The 27,479-nt window shown below is 42.0% G+C and overlaps 1 protein-coding gene across 1 annotated transcript in view; it reads left to right on the forward strand.

Moving 5' to 3' along the window:
* The window catches only part of LOC311228488 (LIM domain only protein 7-like), a gene marked incomplete at its 5' end in the record, with an annotated part of 60,196 nt that extends 33,807 nt beyond the window's left edge, over window positions 1–26,389 (forward strand). The window contains 15 exons of the mRNA XM_084314391.1: window positions 27–188; window positions 1,540–1,727; window positions 2,308–2,371; window positions 2,729–2,785; window positions 4,281–4,306; window positions 5,827–5,934; window positions 9,663–9,755; window positions 15,214–15,647; window positions 17,439–17,495; window positions 18,760–18,815; window positions 21,051–21,255; window positions 22,000–22,314; window positions 23,354–23,462; window positions 23,911–24,013; window positions 25,571–26,389. Of these exons, the coding sequence (XP_084170517.1) occupies window positions 27–188; window positions 1,540–1,727; window positions 2,308–2,371; window positions 2,729–2,785; window positions 4,281–4,306; window positions 5,827–5,934; window positions 9,663–9,755; window positions 15,214–15,647; window positions 17,439–17,495; window positions 18,760–18,815; window positions 21,051–21,255; window positions 22,000–22,314; window positions 23,354–23,462; window positions 23,911–24,013; window positions 25,571–25,593 (2,000 nt within the window). The 3' untranslated portion in view covers window positions 25,594–26,389. The remainder of the gene's footprint in view (window positions 1–26; window positions 189–1,539; window positions 1,728–2,307; window positions 2,372–2,728; window positions 2,786–4,280; window positions 4,307–5,826; window positions 5,935–9,662; window positions 9,756–15,213; window positions 15,648–17,438; window positions 17,496–18,759; window positions 18,816–21,050; window positions 21,256–21,999; window positions 22,315–23,353; window positions 23,463–23,910; window positions 24,014–25,570) is intronic.
* Window positions 26,390–27,479: the final 1,090 nt, after the last annotated feature.

Below are 27,479 nucleotides of genomic sequence, written 5' to 3' on the forward strand. Positions count from 1 at the left end.
TGTGTGTGCGCGCGCCCTGTGCGCAGGCAGCCCGGCGGAGATGTGCCAGCTGCAGGTGGGAGACGAGGTGCTGACCGTGAGCGGGCACAGGGTGGCAGACATGAGCTACGTGGAGTGGAAGGCGAGCATGGATGAGGCTCTGCAGCAGGGCATCCTGGCCGTCGACGTGCGCCGTCACGGCAAGAGCAGTGAGTCAACTGGGAGTCTGTGTCTCGCTTGTCTGAGGGAGAGGAGAGAGCAATTGAATCACCTCAGGCACCGCTTTCCTAGACTGCCAGTGTTGCTTGCGTTGGCCGGGTCGGTAAATGGTTTTGACACTCAAAATTGGTCTGTAAACTGTTTTGAGACGTCCATAAATAACATCATGGCGGTTTTAGCGGTGAAGTGACATTCACATTTCTGCGGAAAGAGAGAGAGAGAGAGAGAGAGAGAGAGAGCTTTCCCGATAAGGACCAATCCGGCGCGCAACGTGCTGCGCGTCGCTCAAAAAGTTCAAATGAAACGAACTATGAACTCCCCACCTCCGTGGCGAATGGCTTTACAGTATGTCGTAGTCACTGGTCATTTCCGAAATGGAGACAAATTAGCCTGCTTGATAAAGTCACGATTGTCTACATTACATGATATATTAGCCTGCTTGATAAAGTCACGATTGTCTACATTAAATGATATATTATCCTACTAGAATCATTTAAAAAGGGAATGCTGGTGTTTTGTTTTCCACGTCAGTTTTGAGATGTAATTGTGTTTGTTTCTGTTCATTTTGTGCTTGAGTGCCTCTACCGCTGAAATGTGAGTGTTGCATAAGGGTCTCATAGCTGAGGTTTCTTGCTGTGGGAAGACCATCTTCTAACTGACACGGGACTTCAGTGGCTACTCTTTCCTCCCTACTGTGTGTCTCTGCCCCCCCACACTCTGTGTCCTGCCCTCTTCCTCTGTCTGTGTGTATATATATGTGTGGTATCGGTGGATAACTAACTAACCCAACCGAGGGTCACGGTTCCCCTCGAGTGCAAGTGCACTGTTGTTGTGTTGTTTTTTGATACAGTGTTAGTGTAACAGGCTTACCTTACATTCCTTTGAGTGGAAATGGGCTAACCCCGTCAGCTCGCCCAGACCCAATAATCCAGGCTACCACTACTAGCAGACTGAACTAAATGTGCTAACACGCTGGAAATAGCCAAAGTCTAGAGGTTGCGTGAGCCTGTTAGTAACACTGTGTGTTTTTTTTTTTATGGAGGCTTTAATAGACTGCATGGCTGGGGGAAGGTGGTTTCTCTGTCACCCCCTGCTGCTCCTTACAATAACACCATAACAACAAGCTTACCCCTGCTTTAACTATACTCACTATAGTTCTATAACGCACAATGCTGTGTCTAATGTTGTATTTTCACATTATATATACACAACTACACACACATGTATACTGTACACTTAACACGGACATACTGTACACTAACACTCCTTGACATGAACATGCCGGTACGTATTAAATACTGTGCATCACATTCTTTGCCGTTCCATCGTCTGCATGCACAGACTGGGAGAGAGACCTACCTTCCCCGCCATATAAAAGCCATAAGACCATCAATCTCACCACTCTGGATCATCCAATACTTCTAGGTGTCGCCGACCCAAGCGCGGTCAACACCAGTCTGGATTTCACCTCACGTGTTTCACCCACGGAGCCACTGAGAGCCAAGGAGGCGCCCACGCACCCAATCATGGTGAGTGACCCAGGGGGGTAGCCGAGTCCATGCGGAGTTAATAACCGTCTCTCGCCTGTGTGCTGCTCACTCTGCATAATCAATAGAGCAGGTGTTCCTCAAGGGCATCTTCTATGACTTTAGAGCCACGTGTAGGAAAGTAACAAAGTACCTTTTCGCAAGTGTTGCATACAATTTGGGGTATTTACACCTCACTCGAGTAATTTTATTTGGGGAATTAATCTTTTTGCTGATAGTACGTTTTTCTATCAGGGTATTTCTATCGTCAACTCAGTATGACATGTGGGTACTTCTTCCACCCACTATTTACAGTATAGCCAGTGATGCAACAGTAAACTATGAACAATTAGAATAGTATAATTCTTATTTTATTGTTATATTTATGTTATGTTACTGTATATAAGTACCCTATTTTCATGTAACATGCAATCTAATAATAGTTACTATAATCCATACGATGGATTTCCATCATAAAGATTTATCTCAATTTTAAAAAGGTGGATAAACTCTTTTTTTTTTACTAATAAAAAGGTGGTTTAGGAGGGTTGACCGCTTTTCACAACATCCCTTCTTCTTGCAGGACGTAGCTTCTAATGGCCTGAACAGTGGTTTCCATGAGGAGGCAGTGTCACGGAGGAACAAAGGTAAAGAGCAGAGCTCAGAATCTCTCTAGAACGCTCCCAGAACTCAAGTTGATAATGAAACAGCGAAACCTGAACTGAAAGCAAACATTTGGTACTAGGGGATCTGCTTTTCCTGTGACCTAGCATTCTTTAGAATTAGAATACATGATGTGAACATTTTTATCTGATATTTTGTGAAAGCCGTGTGACTAATCTTTTTTTTTTTTTTTTTTGTTACATTATTACTGTGCATCTTTACTGATTTATAGATACAAATGAAGGTTCCAAATGATATGTATAATATAATTGCAATTGATATATACAGCATTTCCCTCTTACTGTTCTTCACTGTTCCCTTCTTCTCCATTTCTCATGTAGAGTCAGAGCCCATATCTTTGAAAAACTTAAAACGGAGGTCAGAGTTTTTTGAACAAGGTAAAAAGCACTGACCTAAGTGAGGACACTGATCAAAGGCTAACTTCTCTTTAATTTAGTGGCTGGGCGCTCCGCTTTCATATTGCTCTATCACAGTGGTTTCTAACAAGGTCTCTCATCTTGTATGATACGTTTCATGTCGCTTCAGACCTCGTGTTCAATTGATGGGTAATGTCAGATCAATATGATATGAAAAGTTCCCCAGGGCTGCGTTTTGGGTCTGTTGCTTTTTGTTAGGCTGGTGTGGTGCTGCTGGGCCATAACTCCTTTTTGCCTCTTCCCCTCCCGTCTTCAGGCTGCTCAGGGTCCGCCGTCAGTGCGCTGGTCTACCTCTGTGGTAAACAGGGTTGAGTTTGCTGTGACATCCTCACCTGTTACAACCTGAGACACTGGCATGCTGTCTTAACTGTGGGAGCTAAGATATTCTAGTAATTATAGATGTCTACTTATCCCGTCATGGCCCAACATGGGTACACATGCACAGGTGAATTGCACCACAAAGTCATTAGTATTTTCCCTTTTCAGACCTATAGACTGCATATTCATTCTTTCACAAGAAAAATGCATTTATCCCAAAATGTTTAAACGTAATTACATGTTAAAAATAAACTGTTTACAATCTTGTATATTACAACACATCATCATCATCATCTCGCAACCACATGTTGGTGGTGGTGGTGGTAAGAGCTGAGGGCAGGTCCTGAGCCTGAAGCTGAGAGACACTTGTCTGTAGTTAAATGAGACAAATAGAACCTTATGAGTTGGGAAAGTGGTGAAGGAATACATGAAATGACAACATATTTAACTCCAAAGGCTATACAGCATGTCAGAAGCCATGCCAACATACCAACACGACACTTTTTGAGTCCTGTGGGGTGTGTGTGGTATGATGCGTCCAGGTTAAACCATATATACACTGTACGTCAGTGGGTTGAACGCGTGGCTACACTTTCCACATGACTGTGCATGACGTTCAAAGAATTCCTTTTGCACGCTTGCGATTGTGAAATAATACCCCCCTCTCTGCACGCGTCTGTCAAAATGCATTACTGTATTGTGACGGGTTACTATGTGGGCTTGTTTCCATCTTGTGCATGTGGCTGATGTGCTGTTTCTTTGAAGTGTTTTTGCTGATAGCCTTCAGTTTGATCTCATTTGATTCCTCTGCAATCTGTTTCATCTAGTATGCCACGTCTTTAGCTATACTCTCCAAAGTAAACGCTAAGTAATAGATGATGTTAGACTCAGTGAGTCAATAAACCTGAACAGGTGAACTTATGACACCCTTTTCTCGCTCCGGGCTTGTTGGAAAGCATCAATTATTACTGTGCTGTGGGTTTAAATGCCACTTCAAACAAAGTGAATTCACACTTGACAGCAAACAGAGTTGAAGTTTTAACAAGCCTGTCAGCGTTGTGTATATGGCATACAGCCCTCAGGTCTATTGTGCACCTATAGAATGACTGTACATGCTAACATGTTATTTCTTCTAAAGGGGGATCCGAGTCTGCAATATCAGATGTGAGTAGTATTCAATATGAATGTATTTATATATATTTCCTGTGGTCATACCAGTTTGTTTGTTTTGTTTATTTACACGTATAAAAACAATTACATATAATACAATATAATACACAAAGAGATGTGAAGGAGAATAGCCTAAAAACCCTCTAGGAGCTTGTACAGTATGTGGCATTCACCAAGAAGCTAAATTATACTGAGATTACATAAATATAAAATACCCCCCCCCCCTCCCCAAACATACACAAGGAACATTCATTCATAATACATACAAGCAGGTCTACAGATAGACACTGAAGTAGGCACTTATGCCATACAGCTTCAAGTTTAGAAAAAATAAAGTAAAGAAACTACAAATAATGACAGGAAGAAATTAACAAAATACAACAAGCCATCAGACCACAGTTTGTAAAGGGAGCCCATATGGAAAAATATTGGTGAGCTAGGAGATGAGATTTCAGTGCTCTTTTAAACTTCAGAAAAGAAAATTCCAAAATACGTGGAAGCAAAGAGTTCCACAACTTTGACCCCCGGTAGAGTAAACAAAGCTGAGATTGGGAAGTGCGGGAATGGGGTGGTCTAAGAAAACAGGAGCTACATGTGGTGTAATTATGAAATTGGTAATTGTGGGCAAACATGTCATGAAATAAAGGGGGAAGGGCTCTTTTTAAAGAACTATACACAAATAAACCAATCTTAAGATGATTCACTTGATAAACACTGAGGATACCTAACTTATGAAAGAGAGGCTGAGAAGAATGACTTCGATGTACACAGCTGATTATTTTTAGACCTCGCTTCTGCAGACGGTATAATGGGCTCAAGTTTGGTCTGATGAGTACTACCCCAAACAAAATTATATAACATGTAATATAACATAGTGTTCATCAATGCCACCATATTCTTGGTGTTTTTCCAAGAATACCAATACTCTTGGCCATTTTTGTAGTTATGGCTGTGATATGAGGCTTCCATGATAAAGATTCATCAAGCAGAACACCAAGGAATCGTGTAGAACACACCCTAGTTATGGGGATGTCATTGATCACTACTTTAGATGAGTGATGAGTTTGACAGTGTCTTTGAGAGGGAACACGACTTGTCATCATTACAAAGCCAAGGCCTATCATTAAATCTGGCACATTGACTTGTGATAATTACAGTAGCTATTGCTTCGGAGATAATCATTCTTCCTCTTAAGATCTTGATTGGCCAATTATCCCGAATACAAGGGACAACGGTAGAAAACAAACGTTGTGTCACAGAGTATCATGTGAATGTACAGTACTGTAAGTTGCATGCATTCTAGGGTTTTAGAAAAAGGGCTGATGCCCTCATCTAACTTTGAAAACTGACTCCAAACAAACTTTGTTTGTCCGAGGGAAGCAACAGTTGTGATTGGAGGATCAAGAAAAGAGGGCCGGGGCTTGAGATAGGTCAATTGAATATTGAGATCTACCCTCCGATAGGTCCGTTAAAATGTGCTGTAGTGTCAATGCTGTTCCTCTCTCCTTCCCCAGATACCTGTTCCCTCCATCGCCCCATCCTCTACCCGCTGGTCCTGGGACCCAGAGGAGGAGCGCAGAAGACAGGAGAAGTGGCAGAAGGAGCAGGAGCGCCTCCTACAGGTGAATAGCCACAGGCTCAGTTATCAGTCACACTTAACGATGCGCTTGAGGACTGAACCAGGTCAGCTAACCACAATTCGCATGACGTTTCATACACTCTCCTACCAATATACTGACATTCCATGAATGCAGCTCATTGGCCATGGTTGTCATTATAATGATAAACCCTTTTTATTTGAATACAATAACCTGTTGTTTGCCTACCAAGACGTCTGGGACGATGATGTAATGGAATAAATGGTAAATGGTTAATTTATATAGTGCTTTTATCCAAAGCGCTTTACAATTTTGTTCCTCACATTCACCCATTCACTCACACATTCACACACCGACGGCGGAGGCGACCATGCAAGGTGCCGACCTGCTCACAATAAGCACATCCAGTTGTTGATATTATAGTTTCAGTGTTTCAGTTTCAGTGAACAAAGACTCGACTCTTCCTGATCGTTTCAAAACAGAAACATTACACACTGTTTCGACAGTGCGACAGTGGCTCAGGAGGTAGAGCGGTCGTCTGGTAATCTGACCGTTCCCGGTTCGATTACGACTCCACCCGGCCTCCTCGTGTGTCGAGGTGTCCTGCTCCCAATGAGCAGGTCGGCACCTTGCGCGGTCGCCTCCGCCATCGGTGAATCTGTGAATGTGAGGCACAAGTTGTAAAGCGCTTTGGATGAAAGCGCTACGCAAATGCAGTTCATTTACACAGCACGCAGACGGTGGCAAAAAGGGATCATGATTTGTAACTCGTGTCAAAAACGATCCATTGGTCTATTTGTGGACTGAGGGACGAGAGGTGTTCACCCTGGACTGCTCCCGGGGGCGAAGAGGGGATGATTTGCCGCTGCTCGTACTCCACGATGGTTTCTTAATAAGCTAAACAGACGTCCTGCCTGGAGCAGCTTGTCTACATTCGTCAACTTTGGGAGAGACAGTGCCGGAGAGATGAAGGGCTTGTTATTATTAAAGTGCAGGGAGAGCTTTGTTGAGGTGAAAATGTCCAGAACGGTTTCGGTTCCATGCTCAGTGGCCCCTGAGCAGTGATGCCACTAACGCGTTACTAAGTAACGCGTTATTGTAATCTGATAACTTTTCCCCGAAAATAGTAATCTAACGCGTTAATCTTTACAAGCCAGTAATCTGATTGCAGTTACTTGTCCAAGTGGCTGTGCGTTACTATTTCGTTACTATCTCATCATAATGCAGGCGGAATGCAGTATTTTCTTTCGTTTTCGACAGTCAAATATACGTTTGGAAAGCTTTTCCTTGTATTGGGGAGTGACGTCACAGCACGCAACCTCGCGTGTTGAGCCATGCTGGTGGGCGCGGCTGTTATTGTTATTATCAGGCTGACCTGCGAGCTAGCAGGGAGACGCTCGCGCTCGTAACGCTTTCTTGCACTGGAAGTTCACTAGTCTACTTAACGTTTGTGTAAGCTAAGCCGGGTGAAAAAAACATTCACTTTGCGGAGGAAACAAAATACTGTCTACCGCATATGGAATATACAGCACAGCACGACCATCGACTTCTACAGGACTCGGAGTCGGAGCTGCACCAGCCAAACAGTATGTTCCACCTTTGAGTTAAACATCTTTTGCATTGCACTATTCATGAACATGGAACACCATACTGCAGTATGTAGGTTGTCAGTAGCACACTGACAACACTGCAGTATATATATTCCCTCCCCGCCGTATGTATATTTCCCTCCCACCCACCCACCCCCTCCCAATGTACAGTCCCCTCCCCATCATATGTATATACTCTGTCAGGATCTAGGGGTAACAGTACTGTATATTTGAATACCGCTTATGTCACAAATGTATCAGTACTAAATACCTATATGTCCCTATGCCATAAATGTCATGTATGTTGTGTATGTCATAAATGTCTATATGAATTGAAAATGGGGGACCCTGATGGAAACAAGACAAACGTCTTTCTCAGGTCTGCATCCCCTTAACAATTGTATGTATTGAGCCGTACTGTATTGTACCCATTCTGCAATCTGTTAAATAAAGTTTTCATTCATTCATTCACACAATAATAAATAATAATAACGTAGAACCATATCTGAATGGGGCAGGCCTCAAAGGTAGGCTACATATCAGCCTACATGTGGTGTTATTGACCATTTATCTTTTGTGAAATCTATAGATCTATAGATAGCAAGATAGGCCTACCTGCCCTATTAGTACATTTTACTCAAACTGAGTACATTTTACTAATTTTTTTTTGTCATTCTTATGTTGTGGCAGCAGCAGGGGGGACGACTTCGTAACCTAGTTACTTTCAAAGTAACTAAGTTACTCTGATAATCAAGTAATCAGTAAAGTAACTAAGATTACTTTTTAAAGGAGTAATCAGTAATCAGTAATCAGATCTGTGGCATCACTGCCCCTGAGACAGACTCATCCACCTCACCCAATCACTCACTACCCCTGGCGATCACTGTGCTGTACTCTCATAACGCGGCTTATATAATTTGTTTAATTTATAATAACTTCACGTTCCATTTTTTGTCTCTGTGCCAGAAGCAAACGTCTGTGTGTACTCTATGTACCGTAAAACTTCAAATAAAAGCAGAGTCCCGAATAGACACCTGTCCCAAATAAAGGCAGGATGTTTTTACGTGTTTTGACAAATAAAGGCAGGTCTCAATTAGAGGCCACGTCTACATTAACTGTTTATCTGGTTGCTGCAAAGAAGTTCTTTTATGATACTTTTAGTTATGTGGCTTCATATGGGCGGGGCTTGAGATAGGTCAATTGACTCATTGGCTAAGAGGGGAAAGTCCTTAGATATGAAACAGTAGATGCTCCACCTTCTGAGCCACCACTATTTCACCAACATCTTTATTGAATCACATTTCCGTCATTTAGCAGGTTACCATCAATCTTGGTGTCCAAGCTGATAGAATCACTGCATTAATGGAAAGAGCAGGAGCTGAGTCTTATCAGCCATCTCTTCCTGAGCACCACTGGGGACGTGGTGCAGTGGAGTGTTAATAATGAAATAATCCACAGGAATGAATACCCAGTTATTTATTTTTTGTTTTATTTTGATGTGTACATACAGGTACATGTCATACAAGTAATATTCATACTACTGTTTAAGTAAACAATTTGAAAATCTTTGCTGAGCAAGATCTTTGTGCAAAAGTAATTAGAGGCCTGTCCCAACTAAAGTTCAGGTGAGGTCAGTGATGAAAGCAAATACAACCTGGGCTATTAAAAGCACTTCACCAAAAACAACAATGCAGATCTATTTTAGCACATAATCTCACACACATCCTAAACCGCTAAACAGTTTTGCACATATTCAATTAGTTTGACAGTTATTGAGAGTAAATTAGTTTGAATATGGCCACCAGTGATGTCATTGGAGACATTGAATCCTTGTGTTGTGTTAATTACTCCAGGAAACTATACCTTGTCCTACAGGGACTGCTACCTTGTCATTTCATTGAGCTGTAATTAACACAACACAAGGATTCAATGTCAATTCACTGGTGGCCACATACAAACTAATCTATTCTCAATAACTGTCAAACTAAATGAATGTGTGCAAAACGGTTTAGTGTGTTTTTGGAGATTATGTGCAAAATAAATCAGCATAGTTTAAAAAAAAATTGGTGAAGTGCCCCTTTAATTGAAGTTCTACAGGTGTGTGTGCGTGCGTGTGCATTCCCTTTGACAATCCATACCCCGCCTCCCTGTGTCTGTGTCCAGGAGAAGTACAAGCGGGACCAGGTGAAGCTGGACGAGGAGTGGCGCAGGGCCCAGGAGGAGGCCACTAGCGCACCCAGCGCCCCGCGACAGGAGGTAGGATGTCCGCGGCTCGGGGGCAGCGAGCGGTAGCCTATAATAACGTTGAGAAATTGTGACTAAGGAACATCGCTGACTCAATCCCCGGAGCGGCACGGAGAGATGGAGGCGGGCGGAGTGAATGAATTACATGGCTCACAGTATAATCAGATGTGTCTTCATTATGTTCCACTGAGGGAATGGTTGTTAACTGCACTGCCATATATAATGAGGTTCATAGGCCACTTACGCATGTAGCTAGGCAACTTGGATAGCACAACGCCTACAAAAAGTCATAATGTTTGATGGATTTGCAATCATTTCCCCAGGAGAACATAATGAAGACACATCCAATTATACTGTGAGCTTCCTATTTTGTAAAAGTTACATGTACATGTATCGTTGTTTTTGGCTTGGATTGGAGCCTGGTGAGAGGATGCAGCACAGTGCTAGGTTTCTCAATACTTAGTGAAATTATGGTCTGTCAACACTAGGGATGTTCGATATTGGCTTTTTTACCGATATCCGATATACTGATATTGTCCAACTCTTAATTTCCGATACCGATATCAACCGATACCGATAAATGGAATAATTTCAGGTAATTAACATTACATATCTCTTGGGGGGTGGGGGGGTAGTGGGAGGTTTTTGGGTTGATGCTGGACTACAACTGGGGAGGGGTTACATGATGTATATATATTATTTCCCTAATGTATTGCTAATTTTATTCTTTACTCTACAGCTTGACAATTTAATGCAAATAGAAATCCTCTTGTTACTGTGTCATGGATAATTCCAAGATAATACATAATAATAATTGCCAAAGCTAAATTAAATTTACAGAACATATTATGGCAAAAATAAATATACTTTCATGGAATGTACAGGGAATAAATAAGAATATCAAATATAGCAGCTGTCTTGAATATCTAGACAAGAAAAGGATTGATATAGCTTTCTTTCAAGAAACTCACATAATGGCACAAGATTTGGGAAAATTGGAAAACAATAGATACATAGTCGTTTCTTCCTCATCTGCTATTAATAAAACAAAAGGAGTATTAATTCTAATATCTAGAAAACTTAATTTCAATACTATTGAGAAAGGGAATGATTCAGATGGCAGAGTCACTTATGTAAAGGGCATTCTAGGTGACAAAGAGATATTGCTGCTATCAGCATATGCCCCTAACACTTATGACTCTGCATTCTATGCCCAACTAACAAAGACCTTACAAAAGTATTCAGATTGTGGAATAATTATTGGTGCAGACATGAATACAGTTTTATCACCAGGCTTGGATAAGTCAGGTCCAACCTCAGTTAATTCATCCACTACAGCATTTAAAAATCTGGTGTCAAATCACTCATTGATAGATGTTTGGAGAAATTATAACCCAAGTTTAAAACAATACACCTTCTTTTCAAATAGACATAAAACATTTTCAAGAATAGATTATATACTAATATCTGCTAATATTTTACACTGTATTAAAAAAACTGACATTATCAACATGTCTTTATCAGATCACCATGCCAATCTGTGTGTATATACAATTGAAAATTGTCCAAAACGTGCTACTAGATGGAAATTTTATTTAACATTACTGCAGGATCCATCATTCTGTGAGCAATTTAGATCAGACTTCAACCTTTTTATCAATATCAATAAAAATAGTGTTACAGATATAAGATTTCTATGGGATGCAACTAAAGGCTTCATTCGCAATAATACAATATCATTTGCTTCAGCACGTAACAAAGCCCACCATCAAGAAATATCCAGATTGGAAAATAGACACTCATTGCTAACTGCAGAACAACAAAACAACTACGATCAAGAAAGAGAAAGGGAGCTTTGGAAAGCGAAGTCTGAACTAAATGCTCTAATGGCACAAAAAGCAGAGTTCCTAGCTCACAGAGCGAGGCAAACTGAGTATTTGAATGGAAATAATCCAAGCTTTGTGTTGACTAGGAAAATCCAATATAATGAACAGAAAGCAGACATCACATCAATCCTAAATAAAGAAGGAGCGATGGTAAACGATCCGGCCAAAATAAATCTAGAATTTAAACTTTTCTATCAACAATTGTATTCATCTGAAGCTCAATTCTCAAAAGCTGATTTAGACTCCTTTTTTGAAGACTTGGATCTACCTAAATTAACAGAGCAACAAATAACCTCAACAGATTCTCCCTTTACCCTGGAGGAACTTTACGATGCACTGAAAGAAATTAAACAGGGGAAATCACCAGGTTTCGATGGTATCCCACCGGAGCTGTACTTGACCTTTTGGAAAGAGTTGGGTCCATTACTACTCGAGATGTTCCAACAAGCCATCATGAAAGGGAGTTTTAATAGAGACATAAGTACAGCAATTATCACACTGATACAGAAAAAAGGAAAGGATGGAAACATCTGTGCTAACTATCGTCCATTGTCCCTTCTTAATGGAGACTTAAAATTATATGCCAAGGTCCTCGCACGACGTCTAGAGACGATACTGCCAATATTGGTCCACCCAGACCAAACTGGATTTGTTAAACAAAGATTTGCATCAGATAATTTAAGACGACTGTTACACATTATTGACAAAGCTCCAAAAATATCACCATGTGCAGTGTTGTCCCTTGACGCCGAAAAGGCCTTCGATAGGCTGGAATGGGAGTACTTATGGCACACCATGAAGAATATGGCATTTGGAGACACATTTATAAATATGCTCAAAATCTTATATCATAATCCAACGGCCATGGTTATCACATCCAATCAGTGTTCCACACCCTTCCCTATCAGACGTAGCGTCAGGCAGGGTTGCCCCGCCTCCGCATTATTATTTGCGTTATCTCTTGAACCCTTGGCCCAAAAAATTTGAAATTGTGCCGAAATAAAACCCATAATAGTAAATAACACCTACCATAAAATTTGTCTGTACGCAGACGATCTGTTATTATTTCTTGACAATACACCACGGTCCCTACCTGTAGTCCTAGACACTATTAAACATTTTAGTTTTATTTCAGGCTACAAGATCAACTTGAATAAATCAATTTTACTTCCCCTAAATGCAGCAGCAAGTAGTCCCCAACTACATACAGAAATACCAGTGGGCTCTGGTTTCAGATATTTAGGTATAGATATATACACATCCATTGACAAAATTGTGTCAAAAAATTACAAGAGCCTTAAGAAGGTAATATCTGACGAGTTAAACCGTTGGTCACTATTATTAATCCCATTTTCAGTCAGGCTTTCAGTAGTCAAGACCCACATTCTCCCTAAGATCAATTTTCTGGTAAGCATGATTCATTTACCGCCACCTCCAGGATTTTGGGAGAAGCTACAGGGACTAGTATTCAAATTTATATGGCGTGAACAACATCCACGAATCAGCAATTCCACACTCCAAAACAGTAGGAAAGCAGGAGGGCTAGCTGTCCCTAATTTTGAACAGTACTATTTTTCTTTTATGCTCAGACCGTTGCTAAGATGGTTCAATAATGATTCTGACATACCATGGGTGAATATGGAGAGGCACATTGTATCTCCATATACATTCAAAGATATACTCTTTTCTGGTCTATCCCCAAGCTTTTGCCGTACTAAATTCGGCCCAATTATAGCACATTCAATTTACGTCTGGAAATATATTGCCGAAACGGGACAGTGGAACACAAAATGGCACATAGATACCCCTATTTTTGATAACAACTTCTTACTGTTGGGAGGGAAACCAGCTACATTTCCCAATTGGCAAAGACAAGGTATTCACAAACTATCTGACATATACAGTGAATACGGTCTCAGATCATTTCAAGAGCTCAAACAAATATATAATGTCCCTAGTACATCCTTCTTTTTTTATTTACAGTTACGCACTGCAATGCGCACTTATGGTGTCCCATGGAATCAGCCTTTACCAGGTCACCCTTTAATGAATATAGTGAATGGCATAAATGTTAAAAATGGTTTTGTTTCTGGGTTATATAATAAAATACAAGGAAAACTAAACAGAACTACAGGTAATACCACTGTCTGGAACATAGACTTAAAGAATTACAATGCCTGCATAAATTGGCAGAATGTATGGGATAATATTCCACTAACCTCTCGTAATTATAATAACCAATTAACTCATTACAAAATGATACAAAGATTTTATCTGTCACCCAGGAAACTCTGTCAAATAAAAATATTACAAAGTCCTCTATGTGCTTTATGTCCGCAAAAAGTTATAGGAACATACATACATATGATGTGGGAATGTCCAGGAGTACTCGCTTTTTGGGCCAAGGTTGCATTATTTCTCACTAATATAACAGAGATAAACATACCTTGTTTGCCACACATTTTATTATTAAATGATGATTCATCTCTAAAATTAACACCTCACAAAAAAAGAGTGTTTCTGGCCGGTTTAACGGCAGCAAAGAAAATGCTCGTAATGAGATGGAAACCACCCCATAGTCTCAATATTTACCGTTGGAAACTGTCCTTCTACGAAGTATTGAGATTAGAGGCATCCAGTGCTAGAGCACAGGGAGCAAGGACAGAATCAATCCAAATATTACTTACCGCGGCCCAGAAGGTAAAATCAGTACTCCACTAGGTTGAACACTTGTACCTTGACACCAGAGAATGAACAAAAATCATGTTGCTGTTGTTTCCATTTATCTTTTCCATTTATCTTTTCCTTTTCTGTTTACTGCTATAATTTGTTGTGGTTGTTTCTAAATTGTATTGTATTTTTCCCTATTACTTGGTTATCTAACAAACATAATTATGATTTCTTTTCTAATTAAGAGTATCCTATACATGTATGCATCAAGGTTTCCCCCTCTCCTAAAATGTCTATGCAAACCCGGGGGGCTGGGAGTGGGGTTAAGAAGCGACCTGGGCTGTCTCGCAGCCACAGGACCGCCAGAACGGAGGAAAAGACTGTCACAACTGCAACAGGCAGGCTACACAGTATATGAATATACTGACGGACAATATATACTGAAAAGACACTTTGTATGCCACTGTGTGAATTAATATGAAATGCTGATGTGAATGTCCTTCCTCTGAACTTGTTTTAAAAAAAGACAAAATAAAAAGTTGGTCACAAAAAAAAACATTACATATCTCTTGTTGTGGAATTAACACAACATTATGCATACTTTTGACAATAAATAAAATGAGAATTTGTTCTTACTGGCTTGCCTGGGTAAATAAAGGTTAAATAAATGTAAATAAATGTAAAAATATATTGAAAACCGATACCGATATTTTTCTATATTACATTTTAATGCCAATATCGGCCGATAATATCGGACATCCCTAGTCAACACCATGTCAGACATTGTTTAAACAGGTTTCAGGTGGGAACAGGGTGGACAGGAACCCAACCTGAGCATCATGCCATGAGAGACAGGGTTGAATAGGATTACCGGTATCTCTTACCATGTGTCTCCCTCTTCCGCTGACGCCCAGGAGCAGAGGAGCCCGGAGGTGGACAGCCACAGCGTCAGCCCCCGCTCCCCGCTCTCCCCTCTGCTCAGCCAGCCCACTCCTCCTCCCTGGGAAGATCGGGAGGAGGCACAGGCGGCGGAGAGGAGGAGGAGGGAGGTGCAGGAGCACCAGAGGCAGGTGGAGGAGAAGAGGAAGAGGGAGGAGGAGGAGCGAGAGCTTCGGCGTCTGCAGGAGGAGCGGCTCTGGCGAGAGAAGCAGGAGGAGGAGGAGAGGAAGAGGATGGAGGAGGAGGAGCGCAGGTGGCAGGAACGGAGAGAACAGGAGGAGCAGGAGAGGAGGCGCCAGGAGCAGCAGCAGGAGCAGCAGCAGCAGCAGTGCAGGGAGAGGGAGAGGGAGAGGGTACTGGAACGACAGCAGCAGGAGCAGCAGCAGCAGCAGCAGCAGCAGCAGCAGTGGTCAGTAGAACAACTGCTCCCATTGGGCCAGAGTCTCACACTCCTAGTGGAGCGACTGCTCTCATTACACCACATCTCCAAGGCTATGTTCAGACTGCCAGCCCAAATATTTTTTTTTTGGCACATCCAGATTGTATCCAGATTGATTTTAGAAAGTCTGGACAGCAAGCATAACACATGAAATGCAGCTAATGTTGGCTGATAGAACCAAGCGGGCAGAAAAGTGGCAATTTTTTTACTTGAACTTGAGGACTGCATACTTTTTTTGCAAACCAAAACAACATACTTTATACTTATAGCACATGCATGAGCCTGGTCTCTTTTGAAAGATGACGTTTCTGATTCCAGAAAAAAAATCTCACTTTTAGTGCTAAAGTAATAGAGTTACATAGGTCTGAACTTGAGTTGTAAAAAAAACTTGTTACTCAAGTTTGTCTGTAGTAGTACAAATCAAGACGGAGCCATAGCCTGAAGCCTTATGTAGTACATATCCAAATTTCATAAAGATCCATTCAGAAATGAGTGATTAGGAGTGATTTTGGTAAACTGTGTACAAAGAAAAACTCAGTTTTCTCATAGACTTCAATTCATTCGGCTGTTTTGCTCTTCCTGTTTTCGTGTTTCTTTGTGTATTAATAATTTTTTATTTAGATCCCCATGTGGGGTATCATTGGAAAGCCACACTCATTGGTTACAACGATCCACAATCATTTTCGAGATCGGATCTAGATTGACGGAACTACTGCAGCCTGAGTCGGGAGTGGTATTTTGCGCAATACCGTGTACTTTGCACAAGCCTCAAATACCGGCATGTAACTCGAGAACCGCTGAACGGATTTTGTCGGATTTTGTCGCTATCGACAGGCAACAAATAAGCCTTCAATTCGATATATATATATTGTATTACAAAATATGCACACCCGAGCCACTAGGGGTCGCCAAAGTGGCGGTTGCATAAAATCCGAAAAACGTCCCATATTAAGGACGTTGCAGCTGAAGATCTCCTATATAATTCTATGGCTAATCCATTTAGTTATTGTTACCAACTCTGTAGCAAGTCAGCTAACGTTAACGTTAGTGTAGATCATCAAGATCAAGATCATCATTTTGTCGCTAGGTGATGACATTATGTTTGATGCGACGCCTGTCAGTCTCGCTCTCTGCTGGTAAAATAAAGCAGCTTCGGCTAAGGGGCTGTTAGCACAACACGTAGTTAGTTACATTAGTAATGTTACACAGCTATCCTTATATGGGTGTCAACCACCATTAACTGTAGCTAACGTCGCTACCACAGCAACCCATGCCGATAGGTTGGCGATGTTGGTGATCGTTTGGCCGTTTCCCGTTTGGCAACAGTATGCACTATGGCTACAAGCCATTCAAATAGTTTTTATTGTGATTTTGGACTATTTTTTAAATACTCTTTATAAAGCATACAAATATATTTTCATCAGCTTTCTAAGTTATATATGGACGAGAGTTGCTGAAGTGTGGATGACCCTAAACCTAAAACCTAAACCTAAAAACCTAAAGAGGTTTTCGATGGATTGACAATCCGGGCCTACTGTTCTACTGTTCTACCACGATGTTTGGACTCACAAATCCGATCTGATCGCCCCAGTCTCTGTCACACTTACATTGTCTAATGTCTGTTGCCTCGTGTCCCTCATTTGCCTGTCATGCCCATAACCACCCACTAATGTCTCTGAATGTGCTTCTTTGTCCTGCGTGTGTATCTGTGTGTTGTAACCCTCTGCCCCCCCCTGTCTTCACCCTGCATTGTAACCAAAGGGGTGGGGAATCCTATGGCTATGCCAATGTCCAGCCTGAGCTATCATTTGCAGACAGGTCAGTGTGTGTGTGTGTGTGTGTGTGTGTGTGTGTGTGTGTGTGTGTGTGTGTGTGTGTGTGTGTGTGTGTGTGTGTGTGTGTGTGTGTGTGTGTGTGTGTGTGTGTGTGTGTGTGTGTGTGTGTGTGTGTGTGTGTGTGTGTGTGTGTGTGTGTGTGTGTGTGTGTGTGTGTGTGTGTGTGTGTGTGTGTGTGTGTGTGTGTGTGTGTGTGTGTGTGTGTGTGTGTGTGTGTGTGTGTGTGTGTGTGTGTGTGTGTGTGTGTGTGTGTGTGTGTGTGTGTGTGTGTGTGAGAGAGAGAGAGTGCATGTGTTTTTCAACATGTACGTGTGAGGCTTTTGCAGCTGCCTTGAAACATCTCGTATGACGTTAAGTCACACTGTGCATCCTTGTTGAACCGCTCCTGCTAATCACACTTGAAACGAGCCGTGCCCGTACGGTACCTGCAGCCAAAGTGTGCCTCATGTCCTGTAACAAACAGAACACAGTGTCGTAAACAGTACACAGTGTAGTAAACAGTACACCGTGTAGTAAATAGTACACAGCAAGGACCAGTTTGATAGGCCCTAATGTCACTGTTGATCAATAAATGTGGCTTGGGAAGCTGACATCACATTACTAGGGTCAAGTCGCCATATGTGGAGGATCCCTCTGGTTGACAGTGTACATACAGTATGTTGACAGGCGGATTTTTGAGTTAACGGAACACGGCAACATTATGGGAAGAGTCAGACAAGAAGACAGATACCGATTTCCTCTCTGTGTGTTCAGTTGAGAGCTATCCGGCTGCGAGCTAGCCTAACTTAGCACAAATTAACAAAAGTGGATACGGACCAACTAGCGTAGCTGTTGGCCAAAAACACCTATCCTGGAGTTTTAAGCTAGGCTAGTGGTTCGTATCAGCTTCCATTAATCTGTGCTAAATTAGGCTAGCTTGCAGCCGGATAACTTTCTACTGAACGCACAGAGAGGAAATTGGTATCTATCTTCTTGTCTGACTCGCATTTGGCATCGCCTAATGTCGGCGTGTTCCGTTAACAGTCGGTTGGGAGGTCTTGTGTGAAAAGCTGCCCCAGAAAATCTCACAACCTTCTTGTTCTCCATCCCTAGATTTACCAATGCAAATGTAAGTGATTGTCCAAAAGATGGCGCCCGTAGCAACCGTCTAACTTCCCAAGCTTGAGTATGTTATTGTTTCCGGTGTGAGTTAGATGAAATGCGATTACTTTCATTGATTCCTTGAATGTGTTTGCTGTGGTTGACAGGACGAAATCCAGATCCACTCCCCAGCTGGATGAAGTGGAGAAACCAGAGACAAAAGGTCAGTCTGCCTGAATCACCCATCGATGCACAGTGAATGGTGATATGTTTATGTTTATTAAGGATCCCCATTAGAGACACATGAAAGAGCCTCTAGGCTTCCTGGGGTCCTTCCTGATATGGATCGTGAATGGAGCTGTTATGACTGGTCTATGACTACAACATGTACTAGTGAGAAAGGGATTTTCTTTTTTTAATATATTTTTTATTATAGAATAGAGAATGGAACTTATGTGTTTCAGTTAGGAGCAGAGGACTGTGCGTGTGTGTGTGTACTGTATGTGTGTGTGCATTTGTGCATGTGTTTACATTGCTGCCCTGTGAATGAATTCCATTGTAAAAAATGTATCTCTTTGTGTCTGACATTAATGAAAAGACAAATATGTGTCTGAATATTGTCACGACGCCAAAGAGGTGTGTACACATTTACCAGGAATAACTCGTAAGTTGTCGCGATAATTCAAAAACAACTATTAAACACATCTTGGTGCCAACTAAGACCCTAACAACCGATCGCTTGACAACAGAGACGGGCCCTAGTGTGTATGGGTACCTTTCACATTTGAACCGATACGGTACCGGTACCGGTACCTGTGAATCAATACCGGTACCCAACGGTACCTTTTTTCTGTACTTTAGTCTAAAAAAAAATTATTTACCTACCCCAGTCGTAAAAAATAATCCAAACTTCAAATAACTACAATTTTGACCGTTTTCGGCTTGCCATTGCTCCGACTGCTTTGTTGTTGAATCAAGTCAAATCCTAGGTACGCATATATTGTGCGTGTGAACGTTGACATGAAAAGAAAAAAGGTAATCGATACTCTGTAGTACCGACGTGTTTCGGTTCGGTACCTCAAAAGTACCGAATTCGGTACCCAGTGTGAGTGCATGCTGGTGTGTGTGTGTGTGTGTGTGTGTATCTGTGTGTGTGTGTGTGTGTGTGTGTGTGTGTGTGTGTGTGTGTGTGTGTGTGTGTGTGTGTGTGTGTGTGTGTGTGTGTGTGTGTGTGTGTGTGTGTGTGTGTGTGTGTGTGTGTGTGTGTGTGTGTGTGGTGTGTGTGTGTGTGTGTGTGTGTGTGTGTGTGTACCGCTATGCTTATCCAGGTATCTCTTAAAGCCAGTCCCATTTAGAGAGTGTCTGTGTGTGTGTCTGGGCCATACCCCAGGCCTCTCTGGGCACTCAGGGGGCATGGCCCACTGGTTGCTGGAAGAGGAGTTGATGCGTAAGCGGGACAGACAGGCCCAGCGTCAGAGGGCCACGTCGGAGCTGGAGCTGGAGAGACGAAACATCCTCAACGCCATGCGATACAGAGAGCCAGAGAGAGGTCGGCCTCCACGCCCTCCCAGAGCCCCGCTGCTCTCCAATCAATCCATTCTTATTACTGTGATCTCTCAGCCCCATAATCAGTCGATTTTGACATTCTGCCGTATCAACCTGCTGTTTTTGATTAATGCAGCATGACCAACCGACTGATTGATCAATCAGTGAGCCAGTTACCCGGAAAATTACATTCGGCAGAGGAAAATCAATCCGTCGTCATTACAGACTTAATGAAGTGCTGAAACTGTTTCCTCTGCATGCTATGTCTTTTTCGTCACGGTTGGATTCTACAAGTGATGAGCGGGTTATAGTTTTATACCGCCATGCTGTCTTCTCCAATCAGCTCCTTCCGTCACCACAGCTGAATTAACACAGACTCGCCCACACTGAGAGCCCGCCGGCAGCGCTCTCAGTGTAGCATCATTTCGGCACACTCTGTTCCCATTCGAAGTTTGTGAAAGCAGGACTTATTGTACAGTATGTATTTTTTTTTTTTTTTTACTAAATATAGCATCTAAAAATTGGTCCTTTTGAGTTCCTGGCCTCTTTTCTTTTTCATGATCAAAGTTTTAGTAGCATTTTTCATCCAAACACACAGAAGATACAGTCAAATGAATGTATAGCATAAAACAAATACACTAACACATTAAACATAATATTGACAGCGGGTCATACACATCAGTATTTATACAGTACAGTACCTTCATTTGTAACACGCTTGAATGACACAGCGTACCATCAGATGTAATATAACATGATGAACAGAGGTAAGCATACCAAAACACTTGAGGCCTTGTAAATGACCTTTTCTAGCTCGGGTTAAAACGGTTCAGTATTATCCTGACGTCTTTGGTTCCGGGACTTGTTTATCGTTTAGACAACAACCAACGTGTTCTTCCCTCTGTACCTGCAGTTGCGGCCGGCAACGGGGGCGAGGCTTCATGGAGGGACGCCCAGAAGAAAGGCCAGCAGTCGTCCTCCAAGGCCGAGCATGAGAGACAGATGATCCTGCAGGAGATGAAGAAGAAGACCCACCTGCTGACGGACAACAGCTGGATCCGCCAGCGCTCCATCGCCGCCGCGGTCCCCAAGGAGCCCATCATCCTGCCCATGCGCAGGTATCGTATCACACAGATGTGCACGCACACACACACACACACACACACACACACACACACACACACACACACACACACACACACACACACACACACACACACACACACACACACACACACACACACACACACATCGAGGCAGATAGGTCAATCTAAGCTTGATTATATCACACCTTACGCTGCTTTCATGTTGTAGGCTAGGCTACTTGGCCTGGGATTGTTTTGATAAAGGACATGTTTGCGGTGTTTTACTGTAGACGTGTCCTTCTGGAGTGAGACGGGTGGTTTTATGGTGTTACTGTAAGTGTAGACGTGTCCTTCTGGAGTGAGACGGGTGGTTTTATGGTGTTACTGTAAGTGTAGACGTGTCCTTCTGGAGTGAGACGGGTGGTTTTATGGTGTTACTGTAAGTGTAGACGTGTCCTTCTGGAGTGAGACGGGTGGTTTTATGGGCTTCATTGGTGGTTGTTGGGTTTCTTTTGGTGGTGATTTTTTTTTTGTATAACCACAAACATACTAATAAACTGTAACCTGAATTGTCAACTAACTATATATTAAGTAACTTCAACGGTGTTGGCACTAGTCTGGCTACCAGTCTTATGGTCCTGTTACCAGCCAATGTGGTCCTGTTATTCCATTGAATATTTTCAAATAAATGAACACAAATCAAGATGGGTTCAGTTGACACATTCTAATGCTTATACTAACTGGCTAACGGGGGCTGGCTTGGGGTTGGCTTTGCAGAGGTGAGTCTCTTGATAACCTGGACACACCGCGCTCCACCTGGCGGTCGTCATGGACACCGGGAAGCACCTCCTCCATCCCCAACTACAGCCGGCCTCACTCCGCCCTCTCCGGCCACACCTCCTACGTCGGGGGGCCGGCGGCCCGGCCTGCCTCGGCCACCCTGCCCTCCTCCTACTCCATGGGCTCCCTCCGAGGCGGGGCGGGCACTCCCTCGTCCCCTTGGTCCCAGCACTCCCCCACACCCTCCTCCCCCTCACCCACCACCTCCCCAGAGCCCACCTCCGAGTCGGGCCTCCCCCAGCAGCGCAGCAGGTACTGTAACACGCCATGAAAAGCCGGGATGCTGCTTGCCCCCGGCGGTTCAAACAAGATGCCTCCGACGGCTCACGTGTCAAGTTGCCAATAGCGGCTGCTTTACCCTCGGCGGTCATACACTGGCAGCTTCTGGGGCAATATGGATGTCTCAGCCTGTTCATACTGACCTCGTGTTGCTCAGATTAATTCTATTGTATATGTGTCACTCTGTGTCATTTAACCCTTTCACTGCCACACTACCAAAAACGGTTAACCCTTTCCTTTCACTGCGACAATACACAGAAGGTTAACCCTTTCACTGCCACACAACAGCCGGTTAACCTTCTGTCGTGTGGCAGTGAAAGGGTTAATGTCCTGTTAGCAGCACGTTGCCTGTCCTGTTGCCCACAGACGCTGCCCAGTGTATCACCGCCTCAGCGTGGTGGTCAAGAGCCAGCTGTAGATCATGCTTTCCTTTTTTCAGTGGTCATTTTTAACATTTAACCATTAATTTGGCTTTATCGTTGTATTTCATTTTGGCAAACTATACACATCTCTCGCCGTCAGACCCAACCGGTTAAAGCATTCAACGCAGCGCTCCTCCGACATACTTTCCCTTATTTAATTCAGTTGCATAGATTTTGTTGAGTTTGTGGCTGTATGTGTGTGTGCGAGAGAGAGAGAGAGAGAGAGAGAGAGAGAGAGAGAGAGAGAGAGAGAGAGAGAGAGAGAGAGAGAGACAGAGAGAGAGAGACAGAGAGACAGAGAGAGAGAATTATGATGAATTGAAAATGGGGGACCCTGATGTAAAGAAGACGAAAGTCTTTCTCTGGTCTGCATCCCCTTAACAATTGTGTGTATTGAGCCATACTGTATTGTACCCATTCTGCAATCTGTTAATAAAATGTTCAATCAAGAGAGAGAGAGAGAGAGAGAGAGAGAGAGAGAGAGAGAGAGAGAGAGAGAGAGAGAGAGAGAGAGAGAGAGAGAGAGAGAGAATGTGAACACACTTGCATACATTCATTCGTATGTATGGTTTTACATCCTGTAACCTCAGGTCAGTGAGTGGAAAGAAAATCTGTACATTCTGTGACAGCGCACTGGGGAAGGGAGCAGCCATGATCATCGAGTCCCTTGGACTCTGTTATCATTTGGGCTGTTTTAAGGTGAGAGTTGAACTTCCACGCCGGACCACCGCGGTCTGGAGATCAGCCCCCCGAGAAACTAACCCCGCCTGAGCATCCTAGACTTAATCTAGTTACTACTAACCATAGTGATCTTTACAACTCCTACATTCTGTTGCTTTCCTAACAATCCTATGCTGGATTCTGGTTTGTTAATCCATCCTGGGGGCCTTGATCTTTCACTCGGGTTTGAGCTGTTGATTGACCTCCCACATCTAACCAGTAATCCTGTCTGACTGTTGTTCATTGTCTGGTGTGTTTTATTCATTCTGTGATTTTTTTCCTCCACTTGCCACTGCTCATGGCTGCTGCTCTACTGTCTATGTATCCCAGGGGTCAATATTTCCTTCCTCTTCTTCATGTGGAGCTGTGACTAGCTGGCTCTGACTGACTCTAACTGTGCCTGTTCTAACCCTCCATCCTCCTCCAGTGTATCGACTGCAAGTCCGACCTGGGAGGATCAGAATCCGGGGCTGAAGTCAGAATACGAAACAAACAGCTGTACTGTAACGCCTGCTACATGCGATTCAAAAGTGAGTACATTATGATTTTCTCATGATTGGACCTGGATGACCAGTTTTGGTAACATATGATTTTTGTCATGATTGGACCTGGAGGACCAGTGTTGGTAACATGTGATTGTGTCATGATTGGACCTGGAGGACCAGTGTTGGTAACATGTGATTGTGTCATGATTGGACCTGGAGGACCAGTGTTGGTAACATGTGATTGTGTCATGATTGGACCTGGAGGACCAGTGTTGGTAACATGTGATTGTGTCATGATTGGACCTGGAGGCAGGGGCGTAGCTGGGGGGGGGGGGTAGCTTAGGATGATTCCAAGGGCCCAGCACTGTGTTTTTTTTTTTTTACTAGACATCACTCAGGTGTATTAATGATGCTCTCATTGATACTATGTTTGTTTCTGAAGTGTGTGTGTGTGAGATATATAGAGAGAGAGGGGGGGCTTTGGTAGACTATTGCATTGGTCCATTCATTGAAGATGAACGCAATGCGACATCCTTTACTAGGCTCACCCACCAACAGTGCAGGTGCTGAACTGCTGATCCGAATGTATAGGTAAAAACCATATTATGCGTTTTCATCAATAAAAAAATGGCCAAAAAAAATTCTGCTTGCGCGCTTACGCGAGCTCGCATTCACTGGGGGCCTACAAATACATTCTTTCATGGGGCCCAGAATCTGGAGCTACACCCCTGCCTGGAGGACCAGTGTTGGTAACATATAATCTTGTCATGGTCAGTAGACCCACCAGAGATAACAGCTCCATAACCACTACAGTACCAAGCAACGGTGTCTGGATGCAATGGATTAGGAAGCATGCAACTCAATACTTTCTACCTCTTAGTCCTTGGTGCAGTATGGTGTCATGATCAGACCTGGGGACCAGTGTTGATAGTAAATGGTAAATGGTAAATGGTGCATTTATATAGCAGCTTTTATCCAAAGCGCTTTACAATTTTGTTCCTCACACTCACCCATTCACGCACACATTCACACACCGATGGCAGAGGCGACCATGCAAGGTGCCGACCTGCACATCGGGAGCAATTAGGGGTTAAGTGTCTTGGACACACTCAAGGACACTTCTACACGCTGCCCGGGAGGAGTGGGAATCGAACCGGGAACCTTCCGACTACCAGGCGACCGCTCTACCTCCTGAGCTATCATTGTGTCATGATGATCGAACCTGGGGGCCAGTGTTGATAGCATATCATTGTGTCATGATGATCGAACCTGGGGGCCAGTGTTGATAGCATATCATTGTGTCATGATGATCGAACCTGGGGACCAGTGTGGGACCCTGGCCTGGTTAAATTACATAATATGTACCACTACTATAATACTGTAGGCTATTTTGCATTACTTTTAAGTATAGTTTAATGTAAACCATATAGTTTTCAATGTACAGTAAGTGGTCCCTGAAAGTGGTAATATCATTGCTCACCAGTCTACAAGACCAAAATGTAAATGTTTGCCGAGTTCAAAACCATGGATGAGCAGGTTGGTCTGAAGCCTGTTGTTCTAGGTGCTCTTGTAGTCTGGTATGATTGGTTCCTGTCGTTGCAGCTGGGCAGCCCACCTCCATGTGACATGACTGTGCTCCAGCAGATCCAAGAAGAGACCACCCTTGACAACAAACCATGAATACCGCAGCCATGGCAACCCGCCAGGACACTTGATGACAAGCTTAGATGTATTTGTGTTTTATGATTCTACAAAGCCCTGAGTTGACTATTCGACAAATATCCTATTCCTTCCTTTTTACAATGTGTGTGATTGAGAGTTGTAAGCTTGAGGGGAAAAAAAACTAAACAAACGTATCAGTTAATGTGTTGATATCGTATTAAGTATTACAAATTGTACAAAGCATAAGGGATACGCATGCATATGAGTTTTTAGATGTTTTAGCCAGAAACACTACTCAAGCGTTATATTGTCTATAAGATTATTGATGCAGATCTTTGCTATTACAGTTATTATGAGCAAATTTCAGATACCGAGGAGTTTTCATGTTAGATTTGGGGAATCTTGTGCAGTTTCATCTCCTCCTTGTCTAGGCTTCTTTTCAGCTTAGAGTCTTGTGCTATAAACTTTATTATTTTTTTTCTTCTTGACTAAGGTATTCTTATCATGTCTATGTGCCTTTTTGTTTGCAATGGGAGAAATTATAGACATGAAATTATTTCAAAATATATTTAAATATGTTCATGGTTGGTTGCAGAGCACTTATCAGGAGTTCTCGCTGAGAGATTTGAAAAGAGAGCTTCAAAGTTTGAGCGGTTATTTTTTTCCTGAGAAAAGAAAATCCAGTATGATATTGTATGGTATTGAGGCTAACTTTCTTCAATAACATTTGTAAATAAAATGACCAAAATACTCGTCCTATCTTGACTTTGTTTGCTTTGTTCATTCATACCATACCAAGTGTTTGCATGCATCATTATTATTATTGTTATTATTATTATTATTATTATTATTTTATTATTATTATTATTATTATTATTATTATTATTATTATTATTATTATTATTATTATTATTATTATTATTATTATTATTATTATTATTATTATTATTATTATTATTATTATTATTATTATTATTATTATTATTATTATTATTATTATTATTATTATTATTATTATTATTATTATTATTATTATTATTATTATTATTATTATTATTATTATTATTATTATTATTATTATTATTATTATATTCTCTTCTGCAATACCAGGCTTATCTTCCCTCCATGTATAATCAGTCTGATCTCCCTTGTCCTCCTCCTGTTCGCTCCAAAGAGTTTATACTTAATAAAATACTCTCCCTTGTGTCTCTGTCTTCCTATCTACTCCTCCTCCTCCCCCCCCCCCCCCCCTCTCTCTTCAGTGCCATAGTGGTAATGAAAGGAATTTCAATGAGGCTTTGTGCAGGGTTTAGATTAGAATATGGACCTGCCTGCTCTACGGTCTCCAAAGCCAATATGTCATGCATATTTCATTCCCCACACATGCAATACACTTGATTACTCTCTGATAAGCTATTCTCCTATTGCATTCGGCCATTCTATCCATTTAATGAAACGATATTTAGAAACATAATATTCAGTATTCATATGCAAATGAGCTACTCTTGATATATTACTGATCACTCCCAAATGCATTAGAGAAGCCGAGGTGAGAATCTGTCCTCGTCCTCGTAAACAAGAAAGTAGCTTTTTTCTTTTTTTTATCAAATTTTTTTTTAAAAAATTTTTATACACAAACCAAGACAAACACAATACCGTAATAATAATAATAATAATAATAATAATAATAATAATAATAATAATAATAATAATAATAATAATAATAATAATAATAATAATAATAATAATAATAAACAAGACCTCATCAAACCATAACAATAATCATAACAACAATACTGACAATAGAAATGAAAAGAATTATAAATAAATACAGAACATAAAAATCTAA

Source organism: Notolepis coatsorum (genome assembly GCF_963971535.1).
Source record: "Notolepis coatsorum genome assembly, chromosome: 5".
Classification (NCBI taxonomy): domain Eukaryota; kingdom Metazoa; phylum Chordata; class Actinopteri; order Aulopiformes; family Paralepididae; genus Notolepis; species Notolepis coatsorum.